Source organism: Neolamprologus multifasciatus, chromosome 7 (genome assembly GCF_963576455.1).
Source record: "Neolamprologus multifasciatus chromosome 7, fNeoMul1.2, whole genome shotgun sequence".
Classification (NCBI taxonomy): domain Eukaryota; kingdom Metazoa; phylum Chordata; class Actinopteri; order Cichliformes; family Cichlidae; genus Neolamprologus; species Neolamprologus multifasciatus.
The window spans coordinates 19885782-19905564 of NC_140445.1; the positions used below are offsets into that span (position 1 = coordinate 19885782).

Genomic DNA, 19783 nt, shown 5'->3' on the forward strand with positions numbered 1-19783 from the left:
GTCAACTTAGACTACACAGTGGGTTTAGAGGTTATCATGCTCCAACTGCTGTTGGTAATCACCTCCTTCTACCAGACATATATCAGCTAATGGAAAAACACATTTTCCAAGCTCAGTTACCTTTTATGGTGTTTCCAAACAGTTGCCTTTAATTACATTATAATAAGTGATAATAATTGGAGATAGCGCGGAGCTGAAGTAAGAGCAACAGACGCAAAGAAAGAATGTTAGGATCCCCTGCTCGCTGCTACAGAGAAAATTATGGTCTGCAACCATCTGATTATTTCATTCTGAGTGTATTATTTTTAGCAGAAAGAATGACCTTTCCAAGAGTCTTTTGTTTTCTCAGTGGGAGGTTTGGAAAACACAAAGGTATCCAGGCATTTGGAAGATGCACTCCGTAGTTTGTTTTTTATGTGTTCCTGTGAAATCATTTTCATCAGGGAAAAATTTTCCCCCTTTTTTTGGATACAGCACTGGCAGACGGAACTGTCTCTCTTAATGTTCTTTAGTTTTGTCTGGCTGTAACGTGTTGGCTGAACCTTAGCCACTGTTTGTCTTGACAACTATTGCATGTTTGCAGAAATAAGACACATTTTGACATGCCGGAGTTTTATTTCTAAATGACATAATCTAAATGAAGCTCAGAAACACACGTCCAAACCAGGAGGCCTTAAAAAACTGGTTTATATTGCACCGTGATGTCCCTGAAGCTGCAGAGTGACTGCGTGGCTGAGTTTGTCTGCATTTGTAACAATAATCTATGATGACTACATGAAGGGAGCAGGCCTCGGTTGACCTGAGGTTTCACTTCATTTTGAGGCAATATCTGGTATTACTGTTGTTTTTTTCTTTGTTTCTTCATCAGTAGGAGGGAATTTGTTTTGGAATATTTTGAAAGGAGTGGCTGTTTTCGTTAAAAGATTTGGAGAAAGCTAGATACACAGTGATTCCAGAGAATCCTAGACATAATAAAATGCTCCAAACTTCCCAGCAATATGCAAATATGGAAAACATCTGCAAGAGTTTTTCAGGAGCTACGTATATGCCATCTCTCTTTCTTCTAACTGTTCTGTGAAACTTAAATGAAAAACACACTGAATCGTGATATAACATCCAGGAAGTGTCTGCAGCACACAAGAGCCCAAACAGCTGCTAAGCTAAACCTTTGCCATAAAAATGAAGCTCGAGTGTAAAGGTCGAACATCTGAGCACACACATTGAATATTTCTGGCTTAAAGAGGACGTTATCCCCTTGTCCTCTGTTTCCTTCCTCAAAGGACAGATATTTATACCAAGAGTTTGCTCATAAATGCACATAACAAAGCTCAAGTACTGTCAGCTTGATCCAAAGAAATGTGACTCATTACTGCTCCAGTTCTGACCCTCACACATTTCTTAGAGTTTACCTCAGTAACATTAATATTAACAAAAGATGTCATTCATAACATTCATGTCACTACCTCTGACTGCTAATTTGTGAGAATTATTACTCTTGTCATGTCACCATCATTCACTCAAGTCTGGTTTTCTTCAAGATAAGGGTTAAACACTTGGGCAAGTTCATCAGTTTGGTGTCTCTGCAGAACACTTCAACAACCCCTACACTTACTGTTAAATTAGTGCTCGCTGGAAACTTCTTATTATAGCTTATTTTTAAAGCATCTGATAGCTGAGTGAGGGAGTGATGATATCGGTTAGAGATTGAAAATTCTGCTAAACAGCAGAGGATCCTGCTGTGTAAAGGTGAATAAGAGTGAGCTGTTAATGAATGGCATGGAATACTAAGCATGTAATATGTCTGCAGAACAGTTGCTTTGTGAACATTTCAGAGGTCTGTGTTTGGGATCTAGATTAGAAACTGGCGCTGCAGGAGAATATTTCTGAAAGAACTGCAAGAGGAAGCTCTTGCGGTCCAAACATGAGACTGAAAGACTGAAAAAGAATTTGGGCAGAGGTACTGTTGATGAGGAAACGTCTGATTTAACAGATGGTTTTGTGCAACCATGCAAAGTCCTGTGTTGCAGGTTTTCCACAACAATCAGTTGACTAAAGCTCACATCAGACTCATTGCAGTGTAAACAGGAGGTCCTGTTGTATTTACACTAGCATCTCATGACACATAGCACGTTCATGCAGACTGTGAGGCAAATAGACAATGCTGATGGCGGTGATGTGGTGCAATGAAACAAGTAAAAAGTGAAGAGAATTCAAAGAAACTAGAAATTGAAGGGACTGTGCCAAAGTGCCAAAGAGTGAGGTAAAAGGAGAAAAAATGAAAAATTGTCTGCGATCCAGAGAGAATAAATAGTCTGAAGGTTCAGTTAGCGTGGCAAATTATCAGAGGCCTTTGAGACTGATCATCAGATACGGACTCAGCGGTCTGGGGAAAGTTATTGTCAGAATAACCAGCATATCAGCTATTCTTTGGCAGCCACTCATGTTCACTCCATTTAATTTTTCCTCTTTAGTTGTCAGGGACCATATACAAAAAACATTAATCTCCTAAAGAAAACGATGCCAGATTTAACTGCTAGCTAATTTCTATCCTCAGACCCTGGGCAGGTCAAATAACAAATAGAAATACATGAAAACACATCATCGATGAACAAATTACACTAACCTATGTAGTTTACCCTACCTATGTACACTACCTTCACAGATGTCAAATTACACATGTAAATAATATATACATATTCAACTGGTCAATGTTTGAAAGATCTGAAAAGAGTGGAAATATAAACAATCGATAAAGTCTGTTTTGTTTTGAGTTTCGTGTTGAGTTCAGACCTGAAATTCTGCCTTTTTTTTTTAGATAATTTTAGTTTCTAATGTAGAAACTGTAGATCGGTGTTTTATCACCAAATGTTTTCAAAGTACAGAGAGTCTCTGGAAGGTCAGGGTGTAAGGTAACCTTACTCACAATCAGACTCACAACCCACATCCACAGTCATAATATTTTTATTCTCTTCTGAAGCTTTGCCTAAAAATCTAAACTAATTAGGAAGAACCTCATAGAACAAACCATAGCTGCATCAGAAGTCCGTCAAATGGGGTAGATGATGAAATAAGTTTTGTTGTGGATGGTTATATGCATTTGTATGTTTCTGTTAGCGTGTTCTTTTGTTTTTATGATTGTAGCCATCCTTTTATTTATTTATGAGTCATTTGTAAAAGCTCCACTCTTGAAAATGTCATCAGTGTCTTCAGTTTGTTTGTTTTGTCTCTTCAAGCTACCAAGACTTTAATTAATATAAACACAAGTCCAAGAAAAACCTAAAAAAATTCTGCTAGTCATTATATGGTCATAACGGTGGTTTTGTTTATGTCCCGCTCTTTTTAGCACGATCAGGCTAATCTGAGTACAGAAGCTGCATCCTCTTCACTTTGAGAAACATCTTCTCTTGTGAGGAATGCAGAATTACTGGCACCAATGTTAGACAAATAAGCCTCCACGGAGCAGAGTGCATGTGTTGTCTCACAGCTGTGTGTTTGTGTATGAGCGTGTTACCATTCAGTTTGATATTTTTCCTTTTTTGTAAAGCGATGATCGATTTATTTTTCGAACTTCTTGCTGTATCCAAATGTTGACGTTGATGCTTCTGTGTGCTGTGGTGAATTAGTGTGTCACAAGGCACTGCCAGGCCGAGCTGGGTGCACCATGTTGGTTCAGGGAAGGGCTTCTGTTTATAAGGTAATTAGAGTGCTTATGGTTCACCTCGGGTAACTGAGGTCAGACTAGTTTATGTCTAGATTTCAGGGGGCCCCCGTAAGATGATATGCATTACTAGCACATTTAAATAACCTTGTGGTGAAAAAAAGGCACAGGTGACAAAACAAACAGGCTGTGTGTTGTCCTGATCACTCTGAACAAGTGCAAGTTTTCACAGTCTAGTGTGTGTGAAATCAAATGTCAGTCACAACATGCGGGCATTGTGCGTGTGCAGGCCTGTGACTCCCTAATATTCTTGTAGAAAAGTGGCATGAATGCACCTGGGAAATCTTTCTCCCTTGTTCTTTCACTCATGAATATGAATGAAATCCACATGTGTTTCAAATTTGTTTGCCGATTTGCATGAAGCACATGAGCGAACGGCAGGCTTGCAGGGGAGAGAGCTGTTGTTGTGAAAAGTGCCAAGGCTTTGTGCGTCAAAACTCGGCGGGGTTTTGTTTTGTGTGCTGAATCATAAAGTGCTTTGTGGTTAAGTGGCCATGCACAAACTCCTTAGTAGTTGTTGTTGGTAAGAGAGCAAAGAAGCATTCATGTTGTGATCCCTGACTCTCCCCAAGTGTGGAGCGTGATTAGGATATGAGCATTTTCTGCTATTAAACAGTGTTAGAGGAGCAGAGGTAAATTGCTAAATAGTTTTTGGTGAATCAGGAGTTGTCTTGGTACACGCTGCATTTATAACAGTTAAGGTATCTGTCATCACACTTAATCCCAGCACTTCAGCGCTTCAGTATTACACTTGTGTAGACTACAAACACTAGCTACAACCCTAACCACTACACAATGTAGGAATTTGACAGAAATGGACAGTAATATCAACACAGTGCATTCGTTTTTGAGCATGTACTTCACTATATGGCATGTACATTTTTTGTTATCCTGTATTATCCATTTATCTCTGAGGATTTCCATTAAGGAGTTGTGGCTGATTTTTCACAATCAGGAAATAAATTATGTGGATAGTTTGAGGGTATTTTATTGCCTTAGTGCACCAACCTTAAACCCAAGCATCCATCCTCCCGTGTCTTTACAAAGCATGTTGTTTTAACTTTTAGACACATCATGTCTTTACCATCACCCTTTATCTCTTAGTTTTTGTGTCCACACATGTCAAAATACAAATGTTTAACCAAGTGGTGTCATAATAAATCAGTAATTTACATTTAGCCAATTTGTAAAAATGGAAAATGTCAGATAATACGTGTTTAAAGTGCTCTTTTATCAGCAAGGAAACCAAATACCAGTGAAATTACACTTGTTTATTTAATAATATAATGAGAGACAGCACGGCGAGGTATAAAATGATAGAGATAATGAGCATTTCCCTGGATGCTAATTTAATAAAACAAAAGATGCAGCTCATTAAAAATGAACTTGAACGCAGCTTGGGATCCAGTTTCCATGGGATGCTGTTGCCTCTTTCGTGATCCTTTGGAGACGGACATAGATGTTTGTTTTCTCATGATTGTTCAGCTAACCCTGGTTATTTTGCTAAGCTGGTTATTTGCTATAAGTGCCTTCTGCCCTCAGGGGGATGTTATTACGACATGCGATATTGGGTCACACAGGAAGCCATCCTCAGATCTACTCTCTCGGGGTGTCTAAATCCAAGCTTCTCCCAACATTCAGTATGCTGGGATGCAATCAACATAAATTGAAAGACAGATGTGCACAGATCTGCTGTATATGTTTTCTGTACAATAATTTCATACCTGCTTTACAAACTGATTTACAGTACAAATATGACAAGGAAAGATTAACAAGAGAAGCAGCTCTTGAAGTTGCCAGTTGTCTTAATCAGCGCTTCTGTGACAGCGTCCAGTGTGTGTGTGTCTGTGTGTGGTACACGCATAGATCTGTTCCTCTATCAGTATGTTTCATACTATTCAACAATGGTGGTCATCTTGACTGATTTCAGGAACTGACCAGTACCTCATTTATATGCTAAAACCCCTCTCTCTGATGTTCAGAATCACTGCACTCAATTCAACAACCCAGCAAATCATATGCACTCAGTGAAAAATACATCAGCGCACCATATTTGAATTCATACATAGATGCGTTACACATGGCCTGCTCTTTCCCCATTAAGAATCTCTTGAGTGGTGATTGTTCCTTTTGTATGATAATCACTTGTGCATGAGTTAAAGTGTTAAGTTTGAGGTAAGGGTTCAAATCTGGTTTTTGCAGGTTAATTTCCTCCTGTGCAAACCTGAAGAGTCACAAATGTTTTTTTAAATAAAAAACTACCATAGTCAACTTGCAGGGGGATCGTCCTCTGAATTATGTTGAAATTCAAAGAAGTGTAATTAGACCTGAGCAAACATGCAGAAACAGACACAGCAACGAGATCTTCCGACAGCTGTTTGTGTGTGTGTGTGTGTGTGGTTATGTGTGCATGTGCGTGCATAACAAAATTAGTTTTAGATTTCTTCAAACACGTTCATATAAACAGCCTGAAATATTGGAACAGCAGTTTAGTTTTTTCTTTTCTTAGAAGCTTGAAAGTCAGTGTTTGGTATGACCACCTTTATTCTTCAACACAGCCTGAAGTCTCTTAGCGAGCTTTCTTCTAATTTCTTTAAGCAGTCTTCAGGAATAGTTCTCCCAGCTTCTTAAAGGACATTCAAAGGTCTTCTTTGGATGTTGGCTGCCTTTTAGTTTCATTCTCTGTCAAGATGATCCCACATTGCTGTAATAAGTCTGAGGCCTGTGCTCTGAGGAGGCCAATCATTGACTGATAGTGCTCCTTGTGTGTGTGTTTTTTTAATCCAGGTATGCTTTTACTGCACTGGAAGTGTATTTGGGATTATTTTGCTGAAAAATGAAGCTGTTGCCAATCAGATGCTTTTAAATAGTGTTGTCAACACGTTCCATCAGCATTCACAAGATCGTTGTTGCAGTCCTAAACATGACAGAGCGCCAAGCAGATGGCTATAGAAAATGACTGTTTTACCTCTTTCCTGATGTCTTCCATATATTTATGACCCAGAAATCTTACACTTGGATTCATCTTTCCATCAGACCCGTTACCGATGATTTTCAGTCTAGTTCTTGGGTAATTTGGCATACCTCAGCCTTTTCTCCCCATTACCCTGGGGGAATGGGTTCTCAACAGCCACCCTTACACTGAGACCATTTCTAATGAGGCTTTAGTCAACAGTAGATGGATCAACTGAAGGACCTGATGTGTCTCTCAGGACCTGTGTCATGTGTTTTCTGGATTTTTTCCTATTTCTTAAGGACATGACTTTTAGATACTGTTCATCTGCTGTAGATCATTTTTAAGGCCTGCCACATCTTCTTTTGTTCTCCAGTTGTCCATTTTTTTAAGTCCACACTGTACATTATGCTACGATATGGCAGCTTTTCAGCTAATAGCTCTTTGGGAATCAACTTGATTGTGCAAAAAATACTATTGTATGTCTGTCAAACTGTGTTATCTTTGGGAGTTTCATAGATTCAATCAGCTAAAGAAATGGAAACAAATTATGTGTTCTTACAACAGACTGCTAGTAACAAAGATACAATTTGAAATTGGCTCTTTGCTAAGTTTTCTGTTATGTGTAAAAACAACACTAGTTCATCCTGTAAGTTAAGAGCCTTTTTTATGTTTCAGTGATTCATAGGTCAGTGTTAAGAGGTTCAATAAGAATTCCATTTAAGTAATTGTTTTATTGGTGCTAAAGTACTACAGTATTTTAGACCCATCAGACTGTGCTATCTTTGGCATTTGTTGTCGATTCAGCTAAGGAAAGGGACAAATTGTATCTTTTGGGACAGGTTGCTAAAGTGCCCAAAGGTACAGTTTAAATGTTGTTCTTTGTTAATATTTTGTTATCTGTAGAGAAAACATTGGTTCATCCCTGTATGTTAGGGGCCTTTTGTAATACTTTAATTATTCATAGGTCAGTGTTAGGCTTAACACACCGAAAACATTCCTCTGAAATGTTCGGGTACAAGGAGTGGACTGAACATTGATATACCTTTATTAGTCCCACAAGGGGAAATTTCATAAGGCTGCCGACCTATTGCACACAATGGCGGCGCCATCTTACCCTCCATCTTACCCATGAGCGGAAAAGTATTTTTCGACCTGAAGAAGTGTTGCTCAAGATCACTTAAAAAAATTGTAAGTCTGGTTCCTTGGAAGCAAAATACAAAGAGAAAAAGAGGAGCTCATTTCTGTATATTCTCACAGTACTGTATATTTTATGTAAATGAGTGACCTTTGTGTATTAAAGTAGTGAATTTGTCTTCTTATGCACATGTTCCTTTGATATTTTACAGAAAGAAGTGTTGCAAGGGCTTTAAGTTTGTTCTGGGCCAGTGCATTCCTGAAGGTATGAAACTGGATATCTCTCCTGTGCTTCTCTGATTATTTTGGGAATTCTTCCCAAACCCATCCAGTCTTTAGTCTTATAATATATAATAATAAAAACTTAATGGTAGATGGATCTGAGATGCTCAGTTTCTGTTTTCTTGCTCATACTGACAAAGCGCTTCATTTATGTCCAGACTATGACGTATGCGCCGGCGCCCCCTGTGAGCAGCAGTGTACCGATCATTTCGGCAGAGTGGTGTGTACCTGTTACCCCGGCTATCGCTATGACCGTGAGCGTCACAGAAGGCGAGAGAAGCCTTATTGTCTGGGTGGGTACACCACATACATATTAATCAGTGTCATCCTTTAAATTAATGTTTGATTATTTGATCTTAACGGTCATTTAAAAGAAGCCTGTGCTCCTTTTGTTTTTTTGTACTTGTACAAAGACAAAATACCTTACGATTAATATTTTTTATATATATTTCTTTAAATGATCGTGAGGTTGTGCTTGTCAGTAAAACTTAAGTGACCCGAAGTGACACTTTGTCTTTCTTTTATCTCCCTCCTGTCACCGCATGATGCAGACATCAATGAATGCACAGACAAAAACATGACTGCATGCTCTCAGATCTGCATTAACTCTGTGGGGAGCTACAGGTGTGAGTGTGAGAAAGGCTACTTCCTGGAAGAAGATGGGAAAACATGCACCAAGGGGGAGAGAGGTGAGATTGACATTTTCTCTTCAGCCAAGGTCACCTCACAGTTAGACGTGCCCTTGAATAAAGAGACTGACATTTTGTCTTTATTCAAGGGTACCTCTGACTGTGACGTGAAGCTGACAGCTTGTTATTGGTGTATGTGAGCGAGAGAGGGAGGCGGAGGAAGAGGAGGGGTACTGCAAAACACAGACACCTGGGAGTCATTAGACATCTTCGACCCTTGTGCATGTCAGAATGGTTCTGTCTCCTCAACGTGCTGCTGCCCCTTTGACTCCTGATCTTTCCTGATTTGCTGGGTGTATTTGAAGAAAGCTCAAATGTTGTAGGCCAGTGGTCCCCAACCTTTTTTGCGCCACGGACCGGTTTATGCCCGACAATATTTTCACGGACTGGCCTTTAAGGTGTCGCTGAAAAATACAACAAAATACAACTAGTACCGGTACCGAAAAAAATAAGATTTATTCATAACACACGTGAAAAGACCCAGGAAGACCGAGTTAAAGATAAAAACGATAACAAAATAACGCTGAAAACCGATAAAAACCCTGAAAACCATACATTTCACAACTGAGCCTCAACTCTCACAGCCGGTACCAAACTACTCACGGACCGGTACCGGTCCGAGGCCCGGGGGTTGGGGACCGCTGTTGTAGGCAATAAAAAAACTTTTTTTTTCTTTTTTTGCCTCAGATTCAGTTGCAATGAAGCAGTAAAGTGCTAAAGATTTGTTACTTCCTCCCTTGCGTTCATCTTCCATTGCATACTATAGTTCAGAAAAAAGCTGGAGAATGAGAAACTGCGGTACACAATCATGCTGCCACTTTATGTCCCGCTGTTTTGTAATATAGTGGGGGAAAATAATATCCAGACAGTTTCACCATTCAACCACAGGCTCGAGACCAAACTATAAGAGCTACAGTGTGCTTCTTTATGGGCTTTGTTTCCATAGGAATGTGAGGTATGTGCAAGTTTATTGATTAGATATTATTGTTTTATCGTTTTATTTATTGCATATGAGAGCATGAGGGTGGGAATGGATGTTTGTATCTGTGTGTGCCTGTATGTCTGTGTCCATATGTCAGTTTGGGTATCAGACGCCACTTCTCTGGGGACATCTCAGGCCCTCCAAGGTATGGAGGCCTCAGACATCGGTGCGTCGGTGGTTCTTTGGGCGTCCAGGTACACACCGGCTCACTCCTTGGTGGCTGCTTGTCGGGGCCTGGAGCCTGGGGCTCGCTTGGGCCACTTCGGGGGTGGGGTGCCCTCGGCCTCTTGGCACTGCAACCCCCCTCTGGCTTCTGCTCCGCGGCTGCTGAGTGACCCCTCATCTGGGACTCTCCTCAGCTCTTTCTGGGATAATGGCGCAGCTGCCCCTCTGTTGGTCTTCCTTGGTCTCTTGTGTTCTGAGGGCCTCTGGATGTCTGGAGTTTTGTTCTCCTCCCTATCTGCTTCAAGCCCTGGAGGACGGGGCAGTGGCTCCCCACACCCTCTAGCAGATCATTACATGAAGGAACCTTAATACAAGCGCGCTCATGCTCACAGGTGTACACACGGGTGCTCACACACACAAACTACACCCTTTTTGGCTCCTACCTCGAAGCACACTGTGCGCTGTCGATCTTACGTGCTGCTCAATAATGTTTAATATTTACTGTTATATTCATATAGATCATCGTGATGTTGTTTATTATGTTGCTCTTTTTTTTCTCTTCTGCTTGTTTTCTCTTTTTTCTTTCTCAACAGGTGATCCAGGTGATTGATTTATGTATTTTTTGTCTGCTTATTTTGTTGGGGGTTTTTTTTGCCCTTTATCCCCGTCCCTCTTCCCCGCTGTTTTTCTTTCCCTCTTTCTTTCTCCCTTTTCTTTTCCCCAGTCAAATCTGTCCCGTATTTAGCAAGTGAAAATGAAATAAAATAAATAGACCATTACGGCATGGCTGGGATGGTCCATTTGGTAAAGTAAATCCGTTGGGCATCTTTCTTCGCCTTTAGACAATAATTCTGATGGCAAAAGACACGGGACAGGCAAAAAAAAAAAAGATATTATAGTTTTAATCTGGACGAACGAGCAAAAATCTGAAAAAGTGGAAAGGAAAGTGAGAAAAAAAGACATGTAGTTATTTTCAGTTGTAACAATGTGTTATTAAATCACATTGTTAACTCTGAACTCACTTTAATTCTGCACTTTCCAGAGACTGACTCATTTTTTACAGCCCCCTGCCAACTTTAGTTCAGTAAATCACCCACAATGGTTAATGTACCTTTTCTTTAGTGGATTTGCTTTTCCCCAGTTATTAAAAAAGAGAGTATTTGCGAGAACAAAACTTCTCAATCTTATATTCATCACACAAAGAAAGCAGTCACTATCCGGTTGTACAAATCAGATCAGAATAAAGTCAGAACTGGTCCATGAATAGTTTCCTCATCTCAGGTTTTAATAGCTGTTTCTGAAAAGACTAAAGCACAAACAGAACTATAAGACTAAATAACTGTTTTGCTGCTTTTGCCTTCAGAACATAAGCCACTCATCCCTCACTCTGCTCACACAGCTTATCGGAAACCCATCGAACAGTTACGAAGGCAGCACTGCTGAACATGACAACACTATTTAAATTATTAGACTGTTTTGGCGACAGATTTAATGTAACCTGACAGTAATAACAATTGTGGTTTCCCTTTATGTGGTCAAGTTAACATGGCTCTGAATCATACGCTTTAGGTTAACTTTCCCAAAGCATAGCTTTTGGTTTACATTTTATGACAAGCAAGTGAAAGATACGTGGTTCGGTCCCAGGAAGAGACACAATTCCCTTTGGGGGTTACGTCAAGAAGAGAATCCAACATAAATATCTGCCAAATCAAAAATGTGGAGCTTCCCACTGTGGTGATCCTTGTTGAATAAGGGAGCAGCCAGATGTAGCTTCTTCAGTAAAGTCTGTTTTCCTGACAGTTTTCTAAGAAAAGCATTATGTTAACATAAACATTTTCCCATTTCCCAGCAGTACATCTCTTTGAGAAGTCTGATAATGTCATGAATACTGGAACCTGCTCAGCCACGTGTGATGATTTCCACCAAATTAAGATGTCTGTCCTACAGCTTAAACAGAAGGTAAAAATGTGCGCATTGGATTGGTCCATTTCACCCACAAACTCAGCAGAAATATCACAAATCTTGCCAACTGAGCTACACATGTGCATGACAGCAGTATGTTAGTTTTCATTGTGGAACTCAAAAAAATGTTTTTGTTTAATAAAATAAACATAAAAATGTAGATGTTCTTTAAAGTTTCAGAAAAAAGTAAGTAAAAATTTCATTTATTCATATCATGGAAAGGTTAGGAACCCTCAGTTTGAACACCTGTACCCAAGGTCACAGGCTAAAGTCTTGTATAATTTTTACCGACCAGCAGGTGAACCACAACCTTTCAGTGTGTGTGTGTGTGTGTGTGTGTGTGTGTGTGTGCGCGCGCGCCAGCATGGACAGATGCTTCTGCGTCTTGCATGAATTCTGATTTGTCAGCCCTGGCAGCATGGTGAGGTCTTTAAGGTATTACCCCCAGGGGTCACCAGCTCCACATGATGTTCTACTCAGATCAAAGATAACTTTTTCCTCAAGGATGCTACTTAGTATACAGGAGCAGGAAAGCTCCTGGTCATGCTGAATAATGCAGAGGGGTTGCCTGGCCTTCCATCTGGCTGGGTTACTGCTTATACTGTGGTGCAGATAGATGATCAACTTTAATCTTTGGCAGAGAATATAATTTTAGCTTAATTTTAGTTTATGTTGCCCCTCCAGGGTGAAAGTTTCCTTTCCTGTTTGACATTGCAGGCTTTTATGAGTCATTGTATGTAAAACTGTTTTTAAAACTAAATGCATAATTGCACAGTCAGATATTTGTATGTTTTATATAACTTCCAAATCAGCTTTAAAAAGGGCTTAATTAATTCAGCAATTTTTAGTTAACTTTCCATGGCATTTACAGTGTTATTCAACCATTTCTTCTTTTTCTTTCGTAACTCCTCTAAGATGGCTTTGCTGTCAAACAGTGCTGGCATCCCTGAGCAGATGACGAGTGAAAAACTCCTATCACCTATGTCTTTACCAGGGCCTCCAGGTTCCCCTGGACCTCCAGGTAAGACACAGCCTCAGTTTCTACATGAGAACACCAGCCTCTATGAAGAAGTCATGGCGTTAAGCAAAATGTTGGAAGTACTGATAGGTTAGATGTGTTTAGGCACAACTTACATGAAAAAATTACTGACAGCACTTATGCTATTAGTAGGTTTAAGCCCACACTGGGGAAATGCACTTTTTACAGCATGGTAAAACTGATAAAAATGCATTAATCAATAATAATAAAATACAAGAGTTATATATATATATATATATATATATATATATATATATATATATATATATATATATATATATATATATAAAAACAGCCAGCACGCCCCTGCGGGCGGTTTATCCTTCAAGCTCGGGTCCTCTACCAGAGGCCTGGGAGCTTGAGGGTCCTGCGCAGTATCTTAGCTGTTCCCGGGACTGCGCTCTTCTGGACAGAGATCTCCGATGTTAGTCCCGGGATCTGCTGGAGCCACTCGCCTAGCTTGGGAGTTACCGCACCTAGTGCTCCGATTACCACAGGGACCACCGTTACCTTCACCCTCCACATCCTCTCGAGCTCTTCTCTGAGCCCTTGGTATTTCTCCAGCTTCTCGTGTTCCTTCTTCCTGATATTGCTGTCATTCGGAACCGCTACATCGATCACTACGGCCGTCTTCTTCTGTTTGTCTACCACCACTATGTCCGGTTGGTTAGCCACCACCATCTTGTCCGTCTGTATCTGGAAGTCCCACAGGATCTTAGCTCGGTCATTCTCCACCACCCTTGGGGGCATTTCCCATTTTGACCTCGGGACTTCCAGGTTATACTCAACACAGATGTTCCTGTACACTATGGCGGCCACTTGGTTATGGCGTTCCATGTATGCCTTGCCTGCTAGCATCTTGCACCCTGCTGTTATGTGCTGGATTGTCTCTGGGGCATCTTTACACAGCCTGCACCTGGGGTCTTGCCTGGTGTGATAGACCCCAGCCTCTATGGATCTTGTACTCAGAGCTTGTTCTTGTGCTGCCATGATTAGTGCCTCTGTGCTATCTTTCAGTCCAGCCACTGGTAGGATTTCTGGATATCAGCCACCTCCTCTATCTGCCGGTGGTACATACCGTGCAGGGGCCTGTCCTTCCATGATGGTTCCTCGTCTCCCTCCTCTTTCTTGGGTTTCTGCTGCCTGAGGTATTCACTGAGCACGCTGTCAGTTGGGGCCATCTTCGTGATGTATTCTTGGATGTTCGTTGTCTCATCCTGGATTGTGGTGCTGACACTCACCAGTCCCCGGCCCCCTTCCTTCCGCTTAGCGTACAGCCTCAGAGTGCTGGACTTGGGGTGAAACCCTCCATGCATGGTAAGGAGCTTTCTTGTCTTTATGTCAGTGGCTTCTATCTCCTCCTTTGGCCAGCCTATTACCCCAGCAGGGTACCTGATCACGGGCAGGGCGTACGTGTTGATGGCCTGGATCTTTTTCTTACCGTTCAACTGACTCCTCAGGACTTGCCTGACCCTCTGCAGGTACTTGGTGGTTGCAGCTTTCCTAGCGGCCTCTTCATGGTTCCCATTCGCCTGCGGGATCCCCAGGTACTTGTAACTGTCCTCTATGTCTGCAATGTTGCCTTCTGGTAGTTCAATCCCCTCAGTTCTGACTACCTTCCCTCTCTTTGTTACCATCCGACTACACTTCTCCAGCCCGAACGACATTCCAATGTCATTGCTGTATAGCCTGGTAGTGTGGATCAGTGAATCGATGTCTCGTTCACTCTTGGCATACAGCTTGATGTCATCCATGTACAGGAGGTGGCTGACAACTGCTCCGTTCCGTAGTCGGTATCCGTAGCCAGTCTTGTTAATGATCTCACTGAGGGGGTTCAGGCCTATGCAGAACAGCAGTGGGGACAGAGCATCTCCTTGGTAGATCCTGCACTTGATGGTGACTTGTGCTATGGGCTTGGAGTTGGCCTCTAGTGTTGTACGCCACATCCCCATTGAGTTCCTGATGAAGGCTCTTAGGGTCCCATTGATCTTGTACAATTCTAGGCATTCCAGTATCCAGCTGTGGGGCATTGAGTCATAGGCCTTCTTGTAATCAATCCAGGCAGTGCACAGGTTGGTCAGTCTGGTCTTGCAGTCTCGGCTGACTGTTCTGTCTACCAGTAGCTGGTGTTTTGCACCTCTGGTATTCTTGCCAATTCCTTTCTGTGTCCCGCTCATGTATTGACCCATGTGCATGTAGTACTGAGGTAGGTTATTGGTCGGTAGTTGGAGGGGACTGGTCCCTTCTTGGGGTCCTTGGGGATCAGGACCGTTCGACCTTCAGTTAGCCATTCCAGGTGTCCCTCGTTAACTAGCAGCTGGTTCATTTGTGCTGCCAGACACTCGTGGAGTGCAGTCAGCTTCTTTAGCCAGTAGGCGTGAACCATGTCGGGCCCTGGTGCTGTCCAACTCTTCATACTGGAGACCCTTTCTTGGATATCTGCCAACGTGATGGTTACTGGACCCTGTTCAGGGAGGTCGCTATGGTCTGCCCTCAGATCCACTAGCCACTGAGCATTGCCGTTATGGGTTGCGTCCTTCTCCCATATGCTCTTCCAGTATTGCTCCGTCTCCAGCCTTGGTGGTGCTGTTCTCTTATTATTGTTCCCTTGCCACTGAGAGTACACCTTTGCTGGTTCTGTGGAGAACAGCTGGTTTATTCTCCTGCCTTCTATTTCTCTGGTGTACCTCCTCAAGCGGCTGGCCAAGGCTGTGAGTCTTTGCTTGGCAGTTTCCAAGGCCTCAGGTATGGACAGCTTGCTGTATTTCTTATGCACCTTCTTTGCCGCACCTTTCTGCAACTCCGTTAGTTGGCTAACCTCCCTCCGTGCTACTTTGATCTTGCCCTCTAGCCTCCTTCTCCATGGAGGGTACTGCCCCTTTTGGCTGTTCAACTTGTAGCCAAGCATCTCACTGATCACTGCTGCCGTATTGTAGATCAGCTTGTTAGTGTCGGTAATCGTGGTTGTAGGTATCGTCCGTAGTGCTGCATTAACATCCTCTAGCAGACCTTCTGAGCGTACTTCACGTAATCTTGGTAACCAGCTTCGGGGGATCCAGGTTTCAAGCTTGGCCATGATCCTATACTTCAGGTCAGTTCCTCTCGCACTCAACGACTCCTCAACTCCTGTCGCACTTGGGGCTATGTACCCAATCTCGGGTGGGGGTGATGATATCTCCCCCCTGACCTGGCGTCCTGACTCCGCCTTGCCGTAGCATTTATGTTGTACCTCGTCAATCTCTAGCTGTGAAAGCAGTCCCTTCTTTCGAATGTTGGAACACTGAGCTACTAGTTGTTTCGCCGTCATTGTGGATGTTGGGTATCGAAGAATCCATAGGTCCCTCATCCTATTCATGTAGCCCCTTCCGCCGGGGTTACTTGCGTAGTAGCATTCCAACAACGCCCTTTTTTTGTCTCTTGCCCACCGATGCCTTCTTGTTCCAGTAGCCCACTATATATATATATATGTGTGTGTGTGTGTGTGTGTGTGTGTGTGTGTGTGTGTGTGTGTGTGTGTGTGTGTGTCTGTGTGTGTCTGTGTATTTTAGGTGGTATTTATGACACATTTATCTTTAACAATCCCTAGTAACAATAAAAGTGATGGATAGATGAACTGATAGAAATATCGTAGTTTTCACAATTCAAAGCATTGGACAACTTTTAATTTTGACCTGTTAATAGAGAATTAATATTTGTACCATATTTAACTGTAAACTATAGGTAACCTCAAATTGTAAACCTCTGCATAGCTAAAATCCAAACTTCAGGGTGTTTTTGTGGTCATCCCTCTTTTAAACAATGTTAGCACACAGTGCAGGTTTTCCTCATATAATATAGGCATTGTTGGGATCATCTTAACATTGAAATCTCTCTAATAAAGCTAAGAAGCATCTATTATGCAGAGTCTGTGTGTGTCTGTGTGTGTAATCTCTTCAGTTGTTTCCTACCCACTCATATCAGTGTGTAATACTTCAGGAGATCCAGGACCAGAAGGCCCTCCAGGAATTTCAGGACAGACGGGGCCCCCTGGACCACCTGGCCCCAGAGGCTTAATGGGACCCATTGGACCAACACCCGACCTGTACCACATCAAACGAGGCCCTCGGGGACCTGTGGTCAGTTATTAAATCCCTGTTTTACAATTAAAAATTTACGCAGAATTTAACAAGAAAAACTAGCGTTCGTCTTGGATGAAACAAACAGCCTCACAGCATTTTACATCCAATTTGTCATATTCTTCATGTCAAATGGAGAATATAAAAATCAGAAAGTTTGTGTCCTGATTATGACCTATGAATAAGTTGATGTATAGCACCACTCTTACACCAGTTACCTCTATTTATTATTATTTTTATCTTATAATTTTACTTTGTGACACATAGAAGAATGGCTGTTTTAATATGAAAAGCAATAAAATCTTGAAAATCTCTTTTTTCATTTTAACGATTCACTAAATTATTATATTATCAGATAATTTAGTGTAACTGCATTGACAGGAAACCCCCCTGAGAAAGACACAAAATACATCCCGTCATGCACCCTTTTAAAGACCCTCATTCTTGCGAGGTGCATAAGGATAACACATGGAAATGGCAGGACAACAGCTTCGGTTGCTTTCTTTGGCTTGCTGTTTTTGTGCCGTGCCAAGTCTTTCCTGCAAGTGTCAACCCTACATGTTAAAGTGTGGGACTGGAATCAAGAATGTGCAGGATGTGGCGATCAAGACATATTTTCTATTTTTTTAAAGCTCTTGTATTTATGCAATCTTCTCACTGATAAATCAGACTATCATCACCTACCATCAATCAAATCACAAGCTGCTCAAAGCCAAAACAAGAGCTGCAGAGCAGTGTTTTTTAGAAGATGACCTGTTGCTTTGTGTTTGAGCGTGGATGCGTTTTTTTAATCTTATTTATACATTTCATCAGTACACATGCTGATGATCTCCTACTGAAAAGATATTGTCCTCTCATCGCACAACAACCTGGTTAAACTCTAGGTGCAGTTAGGTTTGGTTTGGTCACCAGGCCATGTGTGTTTGACTTCATGTCTGGATTTCAGAGGTGATGAATGCGTGACTCAGAAGCTTTTTAGTGATCTGAATATTGGCGCTACTCCCTATACAAAGATTATTATCCCATGAAAGAGATCAAAGCACTCTGTGTTGTCAGTTTGAAGTTACTCAGAAATGGCCTGGAGGCAGGAGCAGAGTTAATTGTGGGTACTCTCACTTGATGGAGCATAATAAAGTAGTTTTGTATTTTGAGGGGCTTTGGGTAAACTGTTTCTGGGAATATACTGAATTCAACAAGCCACAGAACAATACTTTAAAGCAGTAAATATAATTTCATACCTTTGGAGTTTGAAACAAAAGTGACTAAAATATGTTTAAAAATCAAATATATCTGAACTACTTTTTGTATTGAACAGGGGCCTCCAGGAGCACCAGGAAAAGATGGTCTAAAGGTGAGTTCAGGTGCTATTTAGTCAACCAGAAATCTTCATTTTGGGGAATTTTAAAGTATAAATTTCCTCTACAAGGCAATTACTATAGACAAGAGTAGAATTGCCCATCACATTGATCCCTTAGGGAGAAGGAGGAGTCATCACCATTGACATATTGCATCCCATTTTAAAAAAGAAGTCAGTGCAGTGAGTGCAGAAAGCACCGGCTGTATAGATTTGCCAAAATCACATCAATCAAAGTAAATTTCTCAATAGCTAAATTGTTTCCCCACCTCTCCAGATTTGTTCAGGATGAAAAGCACAAGGCAGGTGCCAGAATACTTGTTAATCCTCACCTGGGTGCTGCGCGGGCACATGAGGGGATTACTTAACTGCAAGTTGCTACAAGTTTATAGGCAGTTTTCACAGTTTTGTGTACAACATGAACACAAGCTTTGGTCGATGCTTGAAACGTGCGTTAAATATTCTTACAGAGAGGGTCAGGATTTTGCTCACTTGGAAATAAATTTCTCAAGTCAGACTTGAGCCCGTGACTTCAGCACAGAAATGTCATTGACCACCAATGTGAACACTATAGATACCTCTGGGCTGTTTTGGTTGTTTAGAATCACCTGGATTTATTCAGATTGGCCAGTTGGAGATGTTATTTTAAAGGGCTAACAGGAATGCCTTTCTCTGCTTTGCGTTCTTGTGAAGCCTAAGACAAAGGGTTAAAAGAAGAAGGCTCTGACCGATGGTTAAGTCTGAGATTAAGTGGGCACAATGCAGATTTCATCCTAGTTACTGTGAGATTTATTTTGTGCATTTTTCACATCTTTGCATTAAACAATATGCCTCTTGCTCTTTTTTACAATATCTATAACCAGAAGCTCTTGCTCTGCCACTTTGCTGCACTGTGTTGTAGTTGAGTTTGACAGTGGTTCACTCTCATTTAGATGATGATGGTTTTTACATGGCAAAATAATGTGTGAACATCACTTGTGACTGTGGCAGTTGTTACTAAGATTAGCCTCAAAGAAAAAGCTTTTTAAAAATAGAACAGAGCTCTCTCTCTATCTTTGATTTGACCCTAGCCTGTGATGAGTACAGCAAGTCGGTGCTGCAGTGAGTGAGTGAGGTAAGATTTTCTTTTTTAGTTTCACTGGGGACTTGATCCTGAACCATCATGATGTCAGAATGAATTTAGACTGAGAGCAGCCAGGTGAAGTAGTTAAAGGAGCTAATATGCAGAAACCTTGAAACATTATGAGACTTAACAGTGCCTGTGATTGGACACCAGGGTGGTTGTGTTTGTTTAAAAGAAAAATAAATCACTTACAAGAGCAAGGTATGAAAGCTTCAGAGCTTCATGTTAAATTGGACCTTGTAACTCTGTTTGCTTGGCTTGTAG

The 19783-nt window shown here is 41.5% G+C and overlaps 1 protein-coding gene across 3 annotated transcripts in view; it reads left to right on the forward strand.

Annotated features, from left to right (window-relative positions):
• ccbe1 (collagen and calcium binding EGF domains 1) overlaps window positions 1-19783 on the forward strand; it is a 43183-nt gene that overhangs the window by 19457 nt on the left and 3943 nt on the right. For 2 of the 3 annotated variants that reach the window (XM_085167353.1, XM_085167352.1), the window contains 7 exons: window positions 8021-8073; window positions 8249-8383; window positions 8642-8779; window positions 11776-11885; window positions 12804-12909; window positions 16903-17042; window positions 18358-18393. In XM_085167353.1, coding sequence (XP_085023479.1) covers window positions 8021-8073; window positions 8249-8383; window positions 8642-8779; window positions 11776-11885; window positions 12804-12909; window positions 16903-17042; window positions 18358-18393 — 718 coding nt within the window. The remainder of the gene's footprint in view (window positions 1-8020; window positions 8074-8248; window positions 8384-8641; window positions 8780-11775; window positions 11886-12803; window positions 12910-16902; window positions 17043-18357; window positions 18394-19783) is intronic. The other variant, XM_085167355.1, reaches the window with a different exon arrangement.